General features: G+C 38.2%; 1 protein-coding gene across 1 annotated transcript in view; it reads left to right on the top strand.

Moving 5' to 3' along the window:
- AIG1 (androgen induced 1) overlaps positions 1-20,876 on the top strand; it is a 366,407-nt gene that overhangs the window by 160,728 nt on the left and 184,803 nt on the right. The window contains exon 3 of the mRNA XM_063443318.1: positions 3,090-3,191. Coding sequence (XP_063299388.1) covers positions 3,090-3,191 — 102 coding nt within the window. The remainder of the gene's footprint in view (positions 1-3,089; positions 3,192-20,876) is intronic.

Here is a 20,876-nt window from a genome sequence, read left to right as displayed (position 1 = left end):
ACTCTGATTGGTTACTTAATTCATGGGAGTTTTGCCATGGATCCCCCTCCGGCATGCCACAGTCCAGGTGTTAGTCCCCTTGAAACAACTTTTCCATCACTATTGTGGCCAGGAAGAGTCCCTGTGTGTTTTAAAATTCGCCTGCCTATTGAAGTCTATGGCGGTTCGCCGGGTTTGCCTGTTCGCGAACATTTGCGGAAGTTCACGTTCGCCATTCGCGAACGGAAAATTTCATGTTCGCGACATCACTAGTATAGAGCATTACCCTCTTTATTACTCTGTACTATGCATTATTATTCAATTATATATCTGGGCAACTAGCTAGTCTTAGGACTTGTTAGTGAATCAATACAATTGAGTTGTCAACCAAGTCTTCTAAATGAGCAATACAATATTGCGGATGCACTGAATGTCTGGTTTAGTTCCAGGCTACAACCTAGGATAATTTCATTGTATACTCTTAGTGCTCAATTAAAGTTAATCATTTTAAAAAATTTTGTTACTCTTAATGTCTCGATAAGGACAAAATGCATGCACCAATACACCACAATATTATCTGATCTTCTATTACACACTGCTCATATAACGCCCTTTCTTTAAATATACTCTTGCATGATACTTTACTCTGAATGAGTTCTTTGAGCTAGTTGGCTTCTACTATACTCACATTTACTTAGTTGTCTTTCAAGACACTATGATAGAGTATAGTTCAATAACAAGACTATTATAAACTGATCTAAGATTGGTCCATCGGATTTATACTTTTAAAAGTTTACAATTTTACAAGTTTTATTTAACACAATCTCTATGGTATCTTTACATTCGTCCAGTTCCTTTGTTTTTTTGGGTTTTTTTTTTTTTTGGGGGGGGGGGGGGGGGGTTGTCATATTTTTCTTTTGCAACACGGAAATTAGCTATTATATATCCACCCCAGGCTATTTGAAATGACTGTATCTTGTTTCAGCAGATACTCTTTAAGTGATGTATTTACAATATATTCTACTTAGTCCGTTATATGTATGGATTTTACTAGCTATAACACTTGCAATTAAATTTCCATATATTCTTTGGCCATTTTAGACATCTTTATTCTCACTGACATTATACCCAGGCATGTTTTATATGTTATCACAATTTTTTTTTGTATTTGTGCTGTTTTCACTTTATTATTTATTATTAGTATTTGGTTTTATGAGATGTCTAAATATAAGCTAAAATGTTTCTGTTCTTTTTTATTACCCTTTGAAGGCAATCCCTATATTGGTGTTTCCCTTTATTTGGGGGTACACTTTTAGTATATTTTGGGGAATTTGATTGTAAGAGTTAACCCCTTTTTAGGTATAGCCTGGATGGTCAATTAGGGTCTTTCTATTCTAGGAAATCTTTTTACTTTCTAAATTGTAAAGAAACAAACAAATAAATTAAATAAGTAACTAAATAAAGAAATAGTAACAATAAAGAAAAGTGCAATATCCTCTTTTTATTTATTATGTAGTAGCTGTTTTATTTATTTGCATTATTTTTTCATCATTGGAAATTTAAATTCAGTCTGTGCTGGTTGCACTGTTTTATTTTGAAGAATCAATACAAAGATTGGTCTTTTTGGTCTTTTTAGTGAATACAGTTAAAGTGGCACTGTCACCCTCCCACCACCACTACACACACACTCTGCAAAATCTTTATGAAATACTCAGATTGACTGTGTAGGAATTTCATTTAAAATACAGCTCAGGCAAAAGATATACTGAAACAAAGTAGGGACTGCTTTTTTTTCACTATTTTTCCTGTGCCTGACACTGCTGGACAGTAGACAGAGATACCACCATCAAACAATGTGATTTCCACTAGCCTTCACCAGTAATGGCTGTAGGGAATTTCTCCCATAATGCTTGATAGACAACAATGCTGAACCACTGAAGCAGAGGAGGAGGAACAGGAAGACGATAGCTGCACCTGCGAGGGACAGGCTCATGTAAGTAAAATTCACCATTGCTTGCCACTCTTGGCGACCTAGGACCCATCAGCTTTGTCGCTGTTGGGGGTCTTTGCAAATTATGCATAGTTCCCAGTCAATGACAGATCCACTTTAAGCAGAAAAAAATATTTTGAAAACATGCTGAATTGTATTTAAAGGGGCATTATAAGAACCGAAACAAATTTAACTTTATGGAGTGGTTTAAGTGTATAGATCAGTCTAACGGCTTAATTCTCTATTATTTAGGAATTTAATCACCTTATTTATGCAGCCCTGGTCACACTTCCCCAGCATGGGACCTACAGTCTTCTCCCTACATATTTTACATAAAGAGAGATATAATGCTCACACTTCTTTTTTTGCCCAGTATGTGTAATTTAAGATTTCTTATATCTTGCTCTGTTAATAGTCTGCTAGAGCCTTCAGGAGCCTCCAGTGTGACTTAACTTCAATTAACAAAGCAGGATATGAAAACTTCTAAAGTAAACACACTGTGTGGTCACAACCGATTGAAAATGAAACACTTTTTATGAAGGCTGCGTGAGTCACATGAAGAGGGCGTATGGCTATACGCTAAAACTGCATAATTAAGCTATATTTGTTTTAGTGCCTAGATTATCCCTTTATTATCAGTTTTAGACTTTCATCTCCCTAAAAACTTCAATATATTAATATTCAGTATTGTCAATATGAGTATAACATCAACAAAAAATCCACTCCTAGAAAAGAAGGAAGTATTTGAGAAGATGTGATCTGCCCTGGAGTCCAATTTTTAATATATAAACCAGCAAAACAGAGTTAGTGATATTACAATTACTTGGCAAAGGAGAGAAAAGGCTGATTATTCTAATTTGACTCATTTTCAAAAAAGTAAATAAGGAAGATCCTTGTAAGTAAAATACAGACTCTTGGCCAGATAAAGTGCCAATCCAGGATATCACACGTCATATAGATATTAAGTACCTGGCAGTTAACTCACTTGTAGTTCTAACACAGTGTGTGTCAGTTGTTCTGACATTGAGTGTGATACTTGGCATATACATTTGACAAGTCAAAACTTTAGCCTCATGGCATTATAATATTACTTACCCTGCTTCTATCTATTTTTCTTTAGTTCGTAGTATCGATGTTCTGGGCCCTTTATCTATATGACAGAGAGCTAGTTTACCCAAAGCTTCTGGACAATTTCATACCACCTTGGCTAAATCATGGAATGGTAAGCCTTTTCTTGATGTAAAGTTATTTTATTTGTATTTGTGTATTTTATGCTATGACATTAGTTCCTTGTATGTATGAAGCTACGAGTATGTATGTAGCATAATGACTTAATAACTTACAAAAAACAATCAGAACATGAGAAAATGACTCAGACTATATATACAAATATATAGGAAACTGAAACTACAGCGTCTTCAAATGAAACTTTTATTAAGTCAGTGTTTCAATTAGCATACAACTTTTATCTGGGCCATATATATGGGTGAAGAAGGATGCAAGTAAGCTAGAGTAGCTCTAGATATAAAGCAAAAACTGCCTACTAATAAAATTAAAATAATTCATGTTATTTAGGCAATGCAATGATGGGCTCTAACTGACACTACATCTAGGACTAAATTAGCGTATGAATCAAACCTATGTTTTTGATATACTTTTACATGCTTAAAGGATTTCTCCAACCGAAAATAATTGTTTTAAAATATGCTGTTTTTGATTAGAAAAACCCTTGCTATCATATTCCACAAACATTCGTTTAAAAAACAAAACAAAAAAAAAAAACGCATACCTCCGTTCCAGTGTAGAGGTCAAGTTCTCCTGGCAGCCTAATACTTCTCTGCTGACATCACTGCCCCTCACTGGAGGGGGGAGGATGTAGGGGGAGGATGGGCTGAGGGGAAGATATGGGAGGCTTGAATGGATGGGATTTACCCCATTTGGGTTGAGCCCATTTTTATTTAGAAATGCTTCACATAGACTACAAACACCTTGATCAGTTCAAACCATCAGTTGCATAATTACTGTCATGGCTTCAGAGTCCACTGTGCACCGACGAGTGCATATTGATGCCGTGCATCATTCTGAACGTATTGAGGCCAAGTGTAATTTTTCCATCAAGACTGACGCAGAATGCTCCCATTGGCATGCCATGTATACAACCCTATGCCTGTGTCATTATTTCATCAAACAATGCAAGTCGCGCATGTTCTGGAATCATTATTGACACAGGCCAATATTTTATAGCTTAAGGCTATGTAAGGTCATACTGACCTCTCCTATTCATGCTTTGTCATGGCCTGTTTTACCCAAGAGTGCATTTTAACTTGTCTCTGATATCTGACTATTCAGACCTCTGGAATTCCTGACTCTGCTCTATTTAAATGTTATCCTTAATTTCTTCATTCCTTGACCTTGGCTTGTTCCTGGTTACTCTAGTATGCTTGTAGACTGTATTTTATATTTTCAGACATTAGTCATGGCCACCTTACGGACTGTTAATACATTTTTCCAAGGTATCAGATACTCATACTGACTGATTGCATGTTGGGGTGTTTATTCTTGATATTTTCTTAAATTATGTAAATAATTATTAATAAAACCTGTTTAACTATGGCTGTGAATTCTAAGAAAAGTTCTTCTTTGGATTTTTGGTTGGAGGAGCATTAGATATCTGGACGTGTTTTCACTGTCAATGATAATAAAATACAGCAGGGATCTGATTGGGGTTTTAAAGATGTTCTGGGTGGAAAGGTTATACAGAAATTGTTGAACAATGTCTAAGATTGAGTTTCATGCAAATGACCTGAAGTCTAAATTATTATTCAGGAGCCAAAATGATAGAGGCCATTATATAGCAAAAGGTAAAAACATTGTTATCTGACACTTATAAGAGGAAGGAAAAGATATGCCCTGTGTATGGTTTGGAACTTTTTTTTTTTTTACACAATTTAGTTTCGCTTTTCACAATACAGAGTGCGTTTTGAAAAGATTTGTACACATTCTCAAACTTGATCCTCAACGTAATGAACCCTTTGAGGGTAAACATTGAATTAAGGAGAGTGTTAGACATGGAAGAACTTTGGTGTCTATTCTTTCTCTACGTGAAATGCATTCTAGGACATTGTCTAAGAAGAATTAAAGTTGGCTCCATTGTAAGGGTGTGTATAAATGTTGTGGTTTTGTGAAAAAGGGGTGATTCATTCACTTCTAGCACTATTTACAAGATACATGATTACCTATGTTGCAGGACAAAACATATGGTTTATCTTTTAATGAAATGTGATGCACAATATCTTGGCCAAACAAGGCAAGAGCCAAAAAAAAACATTTCTAATACAGATATAAAAAAATGACAGGTTCTCCAGTCTATAAACATTTTCAAATCTATATGCAGGGAGTTTGTTAAATTCTTAATTTCAGGGAATTGAAAGATGTATTATTAATTAATTCTGAATGGGATTAAAATATTAAACATTAATATTTTGTGGTACCACAGTAATGAAATTGTATATGTTTGGTGATGCAGCGATGTTTGCTATGATGTTTGGTGATGTAGTGAGTATAGTAAAAAAAAATTGATACATATTTGATGTCCTTTCTTGTGTGTTCTAATCAGGTAAATGGATATTTCGTAACTATGCAAATATTTAAGGATATTAAGTGTTTTGTGATTTTTTTATTCATATGATATGATTAAACATAATATTGTGGTTTCTTTCTATACAATTTGAAGGACCTAATATTGTGCTTTTAGGATATATATATCAGTGGGTAGATTTACATTGTGTGGTCCTTTTTTTTTCTAATTTTGTGTGTACTCGTTCCTTTAAAAATTATTTAAAATTAAGTTTTTCACCTAGATATGTTATAAAACACAAAGATAATCCTTGAGATCTTTGTGATTTTGGAGATAAATAATTGAATATTATCTTGTGATCTTCTTCTGTACAATTTATAGGATGTTATATTGTACCTTTGATATGATATACAATCTAAGTGGATAGATTAAATTCCTCTTTAATTATGCATGCATTTGTCACTTTGAAAAATATAAGTGTTTTTTCCCTGTGGTCTTAGTTCTTTTTGCTTAGTATTCCCTTGAATGGATGTTTGCATTGATGGCTATATTAATTGATTAAATGAAACATTTTTAGCTTTCGTGGCAATTGCTTTATTCGTTCTTTGGCTTTAGTAGCAACTTAAAGTTATTGAAACTCTTTAAGTAAATTGTTTCTGTCTGCTTGAGCACTGTGTCTATATTTTAGTAACATTGTTACTCTAAGAAGCAATTTAAAGGACAACTAAAGTCACCCATACCACTTCATCTCAATGAAGTGCTCTGGGAGCAGTGGTCCTTTAGTTTTAGCCATCCAATCTTAAACATTGCATTTTTTTTTTAGAACTAGTGTTTGTCTCTCACAGAAGAGAGGAAATGCAGTTATTTGGAAGGCCGATGACTACTAAGTTGAAATAGTCAAGTCAGGAAACGATGTGTGATTAACCCCTTTGCGATGCTAGATGGAAATTTTCCGTCATGCTTGTCCTACCGTTAAGGACGCATGACGGAACATTTCCGTCATTTACTAAGGTTAACCCCAAATCGCGGCAGTCGTGGGGTTAGCGCTTCTTCGGTCTGCCTCGGTATTCGAGCACCCGATCGCGCTGTCCCTGCAGCTGTGATCGCTCTGACAGGCGGTCAGAGCGAGCACATGGGCTGCAGGGACTCCCGGTCCGCCTCCCTGCGCTTCCACGGTCAGTGTGAAGTGCAGGGAGAGGAATCAGTGATGATCCTCTTCACCCTCTGCAAAAAAAATTTAAGTTAAATCCCACCCCCCCTTTCCTCTGCTTTAAAAAAAATGAACCTCTTCCCTGCCAATCAATTGTCAGGGACTACATTTTACGGTGATCTGATTTTTTTGTTTTAAATTTATTGTATTAATTAATTTAAACATTTTAAAATTACATATTTAGCTAGATGGGGTGGGTGGAAGTTAGTGGGGAATTTGGTGTTAGGCTTGCCAGGGGTTAACATTAAAAAAGTTTTTTAAAAAGCTTGAAAAAGTTTTAAAACATTTAAAAAAAATGTTTTAATAAAGTTTAAAAAAGGCTAAAAAAAATCCCACCCCCTTTACCCAGTTCTAATACAAATTGACCCCTTCCCTGACAGTTGATCACTGCCTACAGTGATCAACATATAAATCACAGTATTATACTGTGATCTAATTTTCTTCTTCTTTTTTTTAACCCCTGCGGGTTAACTTTTATACATTTTTTTTAACACTCAGGGGTTCAATTTATTTAATTAATTAATTTAAATATTTTAAAATATATATTTTGCTAGCTGGGGTGGGTGGAAGTTATGGGAAATTGGGGAATCTGCTGTTAGTGCTGCTTACTGCCAGTTACAGGTTAACGGTAAAAAAAAAAAGGTAATAGAAATTTTAAAAGTGTAAAAAAAGTTTTAAGAAAGTTTTAAAAAGTTTAAAAAATTGAATAATTAAAAAAAGTTTAAAAACAAGTTTTAAAAAGTAAAAATAGTTTAAAAGAGTAAAAAAAATACATAAATAATGCTCATTACCACTACACCTGGAACAAACAAGCGAAAAAATTATTCCATGCTAAGATTCAAAATATGCATTTTTAAATACCCCAGTGTGTATTCTTTAAAAAATGGTATGCATTTGTGGGGTAGTTTGAATTATCAACCAGCTAAACTACTCCAAAATGGAACATGGGGGTGCGGGGCCGGACCGCCGAGCTGGACGGTCGCAGGCAAGAGCAGCTCCTGCTCCAAACCAAGGAATAAACTGCTAAAACACAGCCTTTTATGACCCAAAAGCAGACAGACAGCGAGGATGCTTATAGCAAGGGGACTGTTGGATCCAGGGAGAGGCTGGCTCATCGAGCTTCAGTCCCCTGGCGGAGAGACTCTCGTGGCCCTGACTGAGGCCTTCTCCGCCGGTGAGTGGGGCGGACGGCCGCTGCCCCACTATCCTGCTTCACGGACCCCGACCAGAGACACAAACCCGGACGGTCCCGGCTCCGTTCCCCCCCCTATGGACCGGGGGGTGGCCTGGACCGAGATATCGCAGGCGAGGCCGGGGGGCCCGAGCACTGCACTCAAGATGGCGGACGCCATGTGCACGGGGGGCCGTGGTGAGGCCTGCTCCCTCCCCGCGCTTACAGACCATAACGCGGCTCCGGTCCTCCGACCCGACAATACAGAGAGGCAGAACAACCCTCACCTGCACCCGCGGCAACCCAAGCCAACGGCGAGCTACACAAGTGGCCTAAGCAAGCGGACAAAGGCGGCGGCACTGGGGGGACGGAAAGCTGTGCAAAGTCCGCTCCCGCCTGCCATAACCAAGCCAGCCATCAAGCGAGATATTCCTGCGGGAAGACAGACCTCACACTCACCCCCCATCCAGCCTGCACCAAGACGACCCAGAAGGCTGCGAAACCAGGCGGACGACACCAACCTCCAGAGGCACAACAGTAGCAAGCTCAACGACCCACGGCAGCAGCCTAAAGGAACCCAGCATACACCATGGAAGGACTATGCTTTGATACCTGCTCTGATGGACGCTCGCCCCCTGCTACCCAGAAATAGCAGAGCAGGTATCGGATAGCTATGGGACTCCCCCCTGCCAGTGAGGTCTCGGCGGCTCATTTCCACAAGAGCAGCGCAGACATCCCCGGTCAAACAGGGTGACAACTTTCTTAAAGCGATATAACGTGCCCCAGCTTGAATGTTCTTCTAGAGAATGTTATACTACAGTCTGAATGCACTAGCCTGTTTACATAACTAGCGATGTATACTTGCATTACTTGAGCAATTTCATGTTTGTCACTGCATGTATGTTGTTTTAAACTGTCGACCAACACCAACTTTGCTAAGACAATCCCATAAGACCTAGCTTGAACGTCATTATATGTTTTAATAGCTTTAATAGTTTTAATAGCTCTAGTCTGTCTAAGTCACTAGCGTTGCAAACCAGTATATCACTCATAGACCAGCTACTACACTGCTTAAGCCACATACTCACATAGGAAATGCTGCCACACTAGCAAAGCACAAACCATGGCAACCACAATACAGCATATCCCACGAAATCATATGTAATCGCCCAAGCGAGAACCCGCATATCTGTAAACACCTCACTGTAACATCGAGCGAGATCAATCTTGACATGCACACATTTACCATGAATGTCTTATAGCTTGTTATCTTCACACAAAAAAAACTGCGCTGATTAACCTGTCACGATATGTAATGCTATGAAACTGCTTGCAGCAGCTGTCGTGGCTCTGCACGCTTGCTGTCATTTCATGCGCAAATAAAATAAAGAATTTAAAAAATGGAACATGGACACAGTATAAAACTTCAAAGTAAGAAAAAATTGAATGGCTGCGTCTCATATGTGCCCCTTCAACATCAACATTTACCTGTCAAAGGTACATATGGGGGTATTCATATACTCCGACAGAATAGCTGAGCAACCTATGAAGTGTTATACTGCCATAGCACACATAAGGTTTGCAAAATGTACAGTAGTAGATCACTGTGTGGGTAAAAAATGCAGACAAAATGCTTATCATCACTACACTTGGTACAAAATAGCGAAAAAATGGTCCCACGCTAAGGTTCAAATTACGTCTTTTGAATTACCCTGGAGTGTATTCTTTAATAAATAGTATGTGTTTGTGGGGTAGTTTGAATAACCAACCAGCTAAACTACTCCAAAATGGAACACGAACACAGCGTAAAACATCAAAGTTATAAAAAAAAAACCTGAATGGCCGTGTGTCAAATGTGCCCCTTCAACATCCACATACGGAGGTATTTTTGTACTCAGATGACATAGCTGAGCAACATATGAAATACTATACAACCGTAGCACACATAAGATTTGCAAAATATACTGTGCAAACTCACTTTTTGTGTCAAAAAGGCAGAAAAAAATGCTTATTACCACTACACTTGGTGCAAGCTAGTGGAAAAATTATCCCACGCTAAGGCTCAAAATATGCCTTTTGAAATACCCTTGGATGTCTTCTTTAAGAAAAGGGTATGCTTTTATGGTGTAGTTGGAATATGTAGCCTGCTAAAGTGCTCCAAAGTGGGACATGGCCACATTAAAACCCTCCATGAAAATTCACAATTAAAAACCTGAACTTGCCACGTCTCTTTTACAGTACTGTAACTTCACAAAATAGCGTCTAGGTCATACATTGGGCATTTTGTTTTACTCAAAAGATGTAACTGAGTATAATTTGGGGGATTTTGACAGTGGCAAGAAATACTCCGCAAAAATGCAACATGGGTGTAAAAATGCAATTGTTTCCCCTTTCCACAAACATTACTTGGTGAAATAATGGTGACAAGTTAAGGCACAATATACACCATAAAGATACCCTGGGGTGTCTGCTTTATCAAATGGAAGCACTTTGTGGGGTTATATGAACAGTCAAACTGCTATAATACCTCAAAATGAGACCTAGGACTGTCAAATCCATCTATGAAAATTGTAACTATAGAAACTGAAATAGCCTTGTCTCTTGTAGCTTCACAGAATAGTACCAAAGGCATACAATGAGGATATCATTATACTCAGCATATGTAGATGAACACAATATGGGGTTCTGTGCAGGAATAGCACACACCAGCTTTACGAAATACACATTAAAAAAACCTTGTTATATGTGTATATGCCAAAATAAAGAAAACACACAATTTTACTCCAATATTTAGCAGAGATTGACAATGAAATGGCTATTTAAAAGTGTCAAAATAACCTTAGGTAAATAGCCTGTGATATCTACTCTATATAAATATATAATTTTCTGTGGCAATTTTGTTATCTGTGATGGCTACTAAACCTGCAAGACAAACCTACCAACTTCTAAAGATTTTCACCTTGAAATTTTATTTTAGTCCTTGTATTTTGTGTCCTGTAACTTCCAAAATAGTCTGAAATCCTACACATATTATGGAGTCTATATATTCATTTATTTTGAATTACTTTTCGTAAGCTGGACATATTAGGCACACGCTATTATTGCCAAAACTGTGAAAAAAAAGTTTTTTTTTTGTTTTGTTTTTTCATTTTTTGGCATTTTTTTATAATTAATGGTAATTTATCTATGTATATGTGACATCAAATTAAAGCCATTTTTGTCCTCTAAAAAATGGTATATAATATGTGTTGGTGCAATACATGACAGAGATGCAAATTGCAAAACTTGCAAAAATGGCTTGTGTCCTTAAGGGTAAGACAAGCTTTTGAACAACTGACTTAGCGGAATCCTGCTTTTGAAAAGGGTGAATCCAGACAATATTTTTCAAGTTGAAGTTACAGGATTTGGAGACAGACTGAATGTGAAGAAAAAAGTTAAGACCTGGGTCAAAACAAACTCCAAGTCATTTGGGATTATGAGAGTAGGTGCAGGTGAGACAGGTTAAAAATTTTGCATTGCAAGTATATGAACATAGAATGAGTATGTAACATAAGAAGTCAGGTGTGGTGGAGGACTTTCTCCTACAATCTTCAGCAGTACTGTAACATTGTTGGACATACCTTGTGCTTTGCCTTGATCTTGAAATGAGTATCAAAATGAATATTCACTGTCAGTATTTGCAAATGAGAGAAAACTGGTAAAGTAATTAGACGTGTGCATTCGTTTTCGCACAAATTTGATTTCTGCCGAAACTTCAGGTTTTTTTGCATTGGTTTACTAAAACGTAAATGAAAGCCCTACATACGAAATATAAAAAAAACGAAAGGGCAAATGCCAAATGCATTACCTTTTTTATTTTGTTTAAATACTTTGTGCTGCAGGGGAATTAACCCCCACAGCATGCAGCAAACATTGTGATGCGCCCCTATTCTAAATGAATGCCCAGAATAAGAGGTAGGGTCCCAACCTAATCTAATGCACAGAGTTCTAATGTAGAACGTGAACTTAGAAGTAGTGAGGGGACTGCCTAGCAGAGTGGAAAGCAGAGAGTGGCTGGAATTGTCCCTAACCTGGTTTAAATAAGTGTCTAAAACTTTAACGGGGCACCAATGATTCTGGGTAGGGTAGAAGGGCACTTCTAGCAGATGGCCCAATTGTTTGGTTTTAGAATGCCTGAGTGACAAAATATAGTAATCGTTCACCTTTTTTAAGTCTTTCATGGTGAGACACAAATGTCTGTCTGACTGGGTTGTTATCGTGAACTCTCTAGGCCTCAGGAACCCATAGAATGCTACGTACATTGTGGTTTTTAAGACCAGATTTTTATGGGGGTCAAATAGTCGTGTGTCCAGCATGTCCAATAAAGCCTGGAATTTTTCTCCATCTATAGGCAGACATTTCTGTGTAGTGTGATGATCTAATTTGTTTATGCCTTTCAGTATTTTCTTTATAGGGTAAGCAGAAAGAAAAGGAGCGTGATTTGGCATGGTGGTGTTGTACTCCTGAGAGATAGAGTTTGATTGTGTTGTATGAAAGTTTGAGATGAAGGTGGCAAAATGTAGAAAATTGATCGAATGGTCGTGAATGTTAAATTCTACAGTGAACCGCTGACAAATGACCATAGCTCTATTGTAGGTTTTCCTAGTGTTTATGGATAATGCTGCTTGTGCCAATTTCCTGCCTTGCGCCAATAGCCGGGTTAGTTCAGGATTAAGTTGTTGAACTCTGGGGTTTGGGTTGTGTACTTGTTGGCCAATGGGTGAAGAACGAAGAATTCCTGAAATTTACAACGGGATAAGGCATCAGCAGCAGAGTTGGAGTAGCCTGATATATGTTCGCAGAAGAGGAAGAACGGGTATGTGGCAGCCAACCAGGTCAGCCTGCAAACTAACTTTATGATGTCACTGAGGATGACCGACCCTCATTAATTATATCATAGCCTGCCATGTTGTCGATATAACATTTAACTGCCATACCCAAACAGGAATTGCCCCATGTAAATACAGCCACTACTATCGGGTATATTTAGAATAAAGCGGACGTCTCCCGAAATGAAAGCCGTTCGAGAGTCTCTTGCGGCCAGCAATCTCTCAACCAGTGATTTTTGTAGATTGCTGCGAACCCAGTGTTAGCGGCTGCATCTGTTCAAAAGACTAGGGATTGGTTGGATACTGGGGGAATGAACATCGATACCCCATTCCAATGCTCGAGGAACTCTTGCCACATGACCAGATCTGCCCTAGCCGGAGGATCTAAATGAACAGTACTGCCATCTAGATATAAATGATCTCCCCTGTGGGTTAATATCTATGGCGAAGTTTAATGATCCTAACAAAGATTGTAGATCTTTCCATGTGCAAGTCCCTAGTTTCAGGAACCTGTCCACGTCTTCGCGAATGCGCAGGAGTTTATCCTCAGGGAGACTTGACTGCATGGAATTGGAGTCCAGCGTGATACTTATAAAATTAAGTCTGGTGGTTGAGTTCAGTGGTTTTGTCTTGCGAAAGTGGAACGCCTAGAGTTGCAAATAGTGCTGTAGTGCTTTTTAAGCTTAGAGGAGTGCTACTGCTACCTTCCACCATTAAAAAGTCGTCTAGATAGTGTATCACTGTGGGGCACCTAGTGATGTTAAGGAGAAGCCAGCAAAGAGTCTCGGCAAACGTGTCAAAGATTTTTGGGCTACTTTTTGCACCGAAAGTGAGTCTGGCAGCGAAGTAATATTTCGCACTCCACTTAACCCCATGCACATGCCATAATGAGGGATGAATAGGTAGTAACTTGAAAGCATTGGTGATATCGGTCTTGCTAGGCCATGCAGCTTTACCAGCCTTCAGGATTGCCTGCATAGTATTATCCACAGTTGTGTAGTGTAGAGAGAATTAAGTGGAAGGTATGAGGGAGTTTAGTCTTGAGTTTGTAGATGAATGAGGAGCCAACAGGTCAATGATTAGACGTTTTTTATTTGAGTATTTGCTAGTGGCGATCCCAATCGGATTTGTGCGCCAGGAAGAAAAGGGGGTGGGGGCGGGGGGAGAAGGAAGGGGTTAGCATAAAACCCTTTTGAACTTCTTTCTAATGAGATCATCAACTGTGGTTCATATTGAGCGGATAGGAGAATGCCAAATTTCATATGTTCACCTAAGTTCGTCATTGTTTAGGGTTCTTAGATGGGCACATGGATTTAGTATGAGCCCTAAAGCATATAGAACACACGGCAGTAATCTGCAGGCACTGAAACTGCACACTCCTGCATTAAAATTATTGCAGACTTGCGCCTTGCCCAGGTAAACAATGGGTCGTCTGAGCTTATCTTTTAAGCTGCGCTGGTCAGGCTTGTTGGACCCAACTGTGTGAATCGAGTATGTGGAGGAGTCAGCTTCTGAGGGGCACAAATTGATGGTATGGAAGGTGGATGAGCAGACCGCACAAGACAGGGGAACCAAGCCTGCGAAATGTTTGCAAAAGAGTTCTGTGTCCAACTGGCACCAATCGGTACAGATGTTAAACTGGGCCAGGGTTGCTGTTGCTTTTGCTGACACTGAATTATGGTAATCATAAAACATAAATGCCCCATACTTGTGGCACAAGTCCGCCAATTTGTGCATGTATAAGTCAAGTTCTTCATGGTGTTGTGGATAAACAGAGCATATAACGTCCCTATATATACCAAAGGCTAGGACAAACTCGGAGATGGTGAGTGTTTTGTTCAGTCGTGGGTCTCTAGCCTTCATTACGACAGCTAAGTTACCATAATTGCACGTTCTGTTTTCCACAACATCCTGGGAAGCAATTAGTAAAGAGACTATATTTATGTCTTTCCCATCTAGAATGTCCTTGCGGAGAGCCGGGGGGACCATGTGTGCTGGGGTAATGACGTGGGTGGGGGGGGGGGGGGAAGGTGAAGCAGGAGTCCTACCCTGCGTGTTGGGAGGTGCGAGTTGTTGTGTAGATCCTATGGGAGGTGGATCCATCCAAGCCGACTGCAGAGATGACACAATGGTGTCTAGAGTTCCTTGAATATTTGTGTTGTGCACCTGTGAGATGGTACCCAACCCAGGATCCTCAGGATGAGCTGTGAGTAGCTTAAATAATTCTGCTTTCCTTGCCATGGCTGGGAAGGGGATGCCCCTCCGGTACAGTTTGGCCGAGTTCCTGGGGATAGTCCAGGACCTCAGTGACCCTGGTGTGGAGGGTTCTTGAAACCCATTGATGGTACCATGCCTAGCAGGGGTACTAGGCCTAGAGGGTGTGCTAGGGGGGGATGATTCTTCGCCTATGTTGGTTTCCTGGGACATACTGCAAAAAAAAAAACAACCAACAACAACAAAGGTCTGATTAATATTACTCCGGTAAAACTACGTGGAACTGGCTTTCTAACTAGTGCTGAAGCAAAAAACTATCTACCCCGTGACAGGTGAGGCCCTGCAAGTTGCTCTATGATTTGGGCCGTAGGGCTTGAGCCACTAGCGTGGTGGTGCGGTGTTGACCTCTCGGTGACAGTAAAGATTTAAAAACATGTGGCCATCATAGGTAAGGCCCTAACTATAAACCCAATAGGTGGGTGAATGCCAGGCTCTAGCTATGATTTGGGCTTAGGGGCGAAAATCTCTGTGTTGAGATTGAGGAGTTGGCCTTCACGGGACCAGCTATTATAAATATAACTATGACCAGCACCTGACCCTGAACAGCCAGTTCTCTGACCCTGTACGGGGGCTTGATGAAGGGCGATATGAGTAAAACTATGAAACGTACCTAGCCAACCACAAATTGTGATTTCTCGTGACCAAAGATTCCCAATGAGACCTACAGCATAAAATAAATACTCACCTAAGTATTGTAAAGTGGGAGTTTCCTAAATAATAGTGCTGACAGTACTTGTGACCGGGGACCCGAGCATGCTAGAAAATCTAGAAATTGTTACTTCATTCCCAAAAGGAATTCCCATGGTGATGCCGTGATATTTATGAGTGGTAGTATCAGAGGGAAAGAGGAGGAGGTATGAACAAAAGGTGTCTGTGACTAGGCCTGATACCAGAAGCAGTGGACATAGACTCAGATCATATATTGACAGGTAGTGAGAGTTTTAGATAGGATCGTATGATGGACTTGGTCAAGTACTGCCGTAGCCTATCGAGGCAAGGCGGGAATCATGCCCCCGTTTCCTGGTACCCCTTGTTATAGCTGAAACGTGTCCGTGTTGAGGCAATTAGTAAAAATGAGAGAAAAAATTTGAAACTTTTTAAAAAAAAACCCTACTCCAAACCCAACCCTACCTCTAAACCTAACATAACCCTAACCTTAACCCTACCATAACCCTAACCCTATCTCTAACCCTACCCCTAAACCAGCCCTAACTCTACCCTAACCTAACCCTATCCCTACCCCTACCTTATCCCCTAAACCAACCCTACCTCTAACCCTACTCCTAAACCAAACCTAACTCTACCCTAACCTTACCCTTACCCTAACCCTACACTTACCCGAAGTCCTGAAGTGCCGAAGAGCCGAAGTCCCGAATTTAGGAATGCCAAACCGAACCGAATATTTTTTCCATGCACATTCCTAATAAATGTATTAACGTTAACTATATAAAACATAGGGCAATATATGTTGCCATAATAGGCAGAGTGTATGCATTCAGTTTAAAGAGTCATTTTATCTGTCTTTCATTTACAAGTATTGGTTCACTTTTAGTGTAACAACCTTCTGCTATTCTCCTGTTTTGTTCTTTATGGTGTAGTTCTTAGGATAATTATGAGAGAGAGAGAGAAAGAGAGAGAGAGAGAGCGCGCGCATACCTCAATCTGTAATTTAAAATGCACAACTGCAATTACACATCAGTCATTTGAGCTGTTGCTACATTGAGGTTGAGTCTGATGAAGTACACGTCCACATGCCTTCTGCATGAATGCCAACTTCTGATACCAGAAAATGTATCTATGGTCTCCTTTGTTTCAGCAAAGCTAACAGCTGAATTACACTGGAAGGCATGAAAGAAAGCGTGAGAGATTATGTTTTATTATATAATGTTCTAAGGGATAAATACTCCAAAGGGTATTTTTCCACCCAGAATGTCTTTCACAGTGCCATATGGGTGTGGAAACATGGAACACTTTGTTATGGGCCTGCAGTTAAAACTCGATTGCGTTTATAAAAGCATATGGTAAATATGACTTAATCAGACCACAAGAATGTGGAAGCTTCCCTAGGTATCTCATGTATTTATTTAACTTGCAACTATGGTAACAGAATTCCACCCCTTTGGGTGTTCAGACTTGTGATCTTCTCAAACCTGGCAGACTGCATTTCTTTCAATTGAAGACATATGTACTCTCTACATAGCACAGAGTTCACCTATGCTTGGAGTTAATTGCCATAATTGTTATGATATTATTAAGTCAGAAATATACATTTTACTTTTTTTGTAATCTATATAAAATAAAAATATGCTTATTCTTATTTTTTTTAAAACTCAAAACAATTTAATAAAAACCTTGACTGAATTATTTATATCTTTGATGCTTAAATTTAGCATCCAGTGTCATTTCTACCTGCAACAAATGGCTTTGACAACATTTATTTTTGCATATATAAGATAAAAAACAGTGAGTGTATCTGGAATTATGGCACCATAATCACTAAACTGGCTTACAAAAAATGGGCAAAATTATTTTGTTTTAGAAATTGAATTTAATATTTTCACTTTTGTCGGTAACAATAAATTAATTGAATAGGTTGTGTAAAAAAAAAGAAAAAAGTCTGAAATTTGATTAAGGGGCTTTTTGTAAAAGTTAATTATTTCTGAATGTTATTTTGCTATGTGAACTAGTTGCATGTTGAATATGTACTAAAGGTATCCCTGTATATTGAATCATCCCTAGAGATTCATCATTGTTAATTGTCATAACAGTATTTTTACATAATACCTCTGGATTAAGTTGCTATTATGTCTCCAGTCTAATATCACAGATGTTTCAGCTACTAGTGCTGAATGTTGAACCATACCAGTGAATCATAGGTCTTAAAATACCAGTAATATTGTTTCTGACTTAGAAAAGAGCTACATGTATAAGTGATGAATAGATATTTTAATACGGCATGTGTTTTATTTAAATAAAACATGAAAGATGTAAAAAACAGACATTTGGAAACATTTCTATTTTTTTTTATTTTTTATTTTTTTTTATGAAAAGCAAAGTCACAAACCACTGAAATTATTTACGGATCAACATAAATTTAGCAGTCCAAGTTAAAAACTAATTAAAAAGAAACGGCAAAGCAGGGTGAATTTAAAAAAAAAATAAAAAAAATCCAAACTGTACAGTCTCAACACATTAACCCATTCACTGCCAAATTATATTTGTTTAAAAGCAAACAGATTATAATTTGGAGTTATTTCTTGCACATCAATTTTGCAATTTTAAATGTCAATGGTATTTTTAAGATGTCTAAATAATGTAATATATGTCAGTATCTAAAAAATAATTTATGTCAGTTTACAGAATTTTTTTTTTTGTTACTTATTTCTTTTTCATTTGCTGAAATATTGCCAAGATAAAAAGTTTTAGGGATTTTTTTCCATTCTTATTTTGCAATATAATTTCGATGTAATATAAAATTTTCCTGCCAGGGGACAAATATACACAATTCTATTTTTTCATTTATGCATGATTTTTTTTTTCCCAATTCTTTATTTTTATTTTATGGGATGTTAAGGGGGCAGGGGGTACAGAAAAGATAGGATGGGGTTAAAGTTTGCGGTACACGTTTTGCAGAACATCTGCACATAGTTAGTTTGCTGTGCAAGTTTGGTACAATATAAGACAGTTGCTTGAGGAAATGCGTATTCGAAGTATCTTTTGTTATTCTGTAGAGTTGCTTTGCTTTGGATTACCGGTTGCGAATAGGAGTGGTAATGTATGCATGATTTTTTTTAGAGCAGAAAAATACAAATTATATGGCATCCCTAATTGCACATTTTAAGTTTTGTCTATAGATCACCAATTCATTTATAATATAAAATATAAGACAAAACTGCAATGTCATATATACATTGTTGATTTACATTTATTTTATTTATTTCATCTACTATTTTTTTTTCTCTCAAACATACTTTACAGAAATATTATAATGTATGTATCTGAGAATACTTCAGTCCTTGTAGAATCCCTCTAGTGTACTTAAGGCACAGAGCTATCCCCTTGTTAAATGTAGCTATAATGTTTGACCTGCAAATATTATGCACAGTAAGTAAAGAATGGGTGCATAATTTAAAAGAAGTCTTTTCTGCAAAATTGTGTGTGCCTTATCATTAATTAACCTAAAATACAGCCTATGGGAAGATGTTAGTGATACTATAATTTGCAACTTGCCCCTTTTGGACTTAAAAATGACACCTGTGTAAATAAGAGTGAAACAATTTGTATGGTGTCTTAGAGGAGTTGTTATGGCAATAAATAAGAAAGCAAGCATTTTTCTTGATGTACATCCAATATAAAAAAGATAACTGGTGGTCAGTGTCAGTGCAGGTGGAGATGAGCAGTGCACAGATGTTAAACACGAATATTAATGACTATAAAGTACTTTGCTAGCATACTTGTTTATTATTATTAGTGGTAGGTAAGCTCTTCATCTGTTAAAACACTTGAAATCCATGATACGACACACTTTTTAATGGACATTTTAGCTGAATCCAGCTACAAAACTGTCTGTCAGGCTATCTTTATCTTCATAGTATGCTTGTATAATCACTAACAGTGAATGTATTAGTTCATTAGTTATATCTAACTTTTTACCCTTTGAAATTTCAACCAGTAGCAGACAAAGGAGGCAGACTTTGCAAACCACCCAAGGTGACCCTCAAGAGGGACCTTTTTACTCCTCTGTCACTGGATTTCATAATTCCACAATGTCCTTATTTAGGAAGGATAGTCCCTATTTTGGATCCCAATCCCTATGTACCTCTTTCCTATCCTAATGTCACTGTTTTTCAGGGATAAAAAAGATATTGCTGGCATGTCTGAGTGTATGACAAAGCTCCACAGCAATAAAACAAATTGTAATGTGTCTTTAAACAACAATAAATGTGTTTAGAAATCCGTCTGTTTAAATAAGATGCACAGTTCTTGTTCTAAATTACATTTTAGTTGGATAAATTATTATTAGTAAGCCACTTAAAATGTCTCTGAGCAGCCTGGCCACTCCCTCACTCACAGTCCTAAAATTAAAATATCCCTCTTTGTCTTACTGAAATATTGGGAGATAAGGGATTTTTAGCATGGGTTTCAGAACTACTCCAGATGTCTGTTTCTATGTCCCATCTGTCAGTGGTAAAGAGGAGAGATAGAAGAAATATGTAGACACAAAATATGGTTGGGAGGTAAAAAGGTAAACAATGGACCCAGCTAACTGATTTAATACTATTATCTTTCTCTCAGAGGATTAACCCCTTAATGACGAGTGACGGACGAGGTCCGTCACTCAGGGGAAACCCTTAACGACGAGTGACAGACCTCGTCCGTCACGCGGCAAAATTAACCCCAGATCGCTGTGATTGCGGCGATCGCGGGGTTAATGGTGCTCCGGTCTGCCTCTGTATTAGAGGCAGACCGGGAGCACACGATCGGGATGCCCCAGCACCGGTGCTCGCTCTGACAGCCTGTCAGAGCGAGCACATGTGCTCAGTATACTCACCTTCCGCCTCCCTGCACTTCCGGGTTCACTGTGAAGTGCAGGGAGACGGATCAGTGATGATCTGCTTCCCTGTGTAAAAAAATAAATAAAGTTAATTTAAAATCCTACCTCCTTTCCCATTTTAATAAAAAGTTAACCCTTTCCTTGCCAATTGATCACTGACTACAGTGATCAATTGGCAGGGATTACATTTTACTATGATCTGATTTTTTTTTTTTAACCCCTGGGGGTTAATTCATTTTTTTTTTTAACCCTC

Source organism: Pelobates fuscus, chromosome 2 (genome assembly GCF_036172605.1).
Source record: "Pelobates fuscus isolate aPelFus1 chromosome 2, aPelFus1.pri, whole genome shotgun sequence".
Classification (NCBI taxonomy): Eukaryota; Metazoa; Chordata; class Amphibia; order Anura; family Pelobatidae; genus Pelobates; species Pelobates fuscus.
Note: the sequence above shows the minus strand (reverse complement) of the source record. Positions and strands in the feature narration are given on the sequence as shown.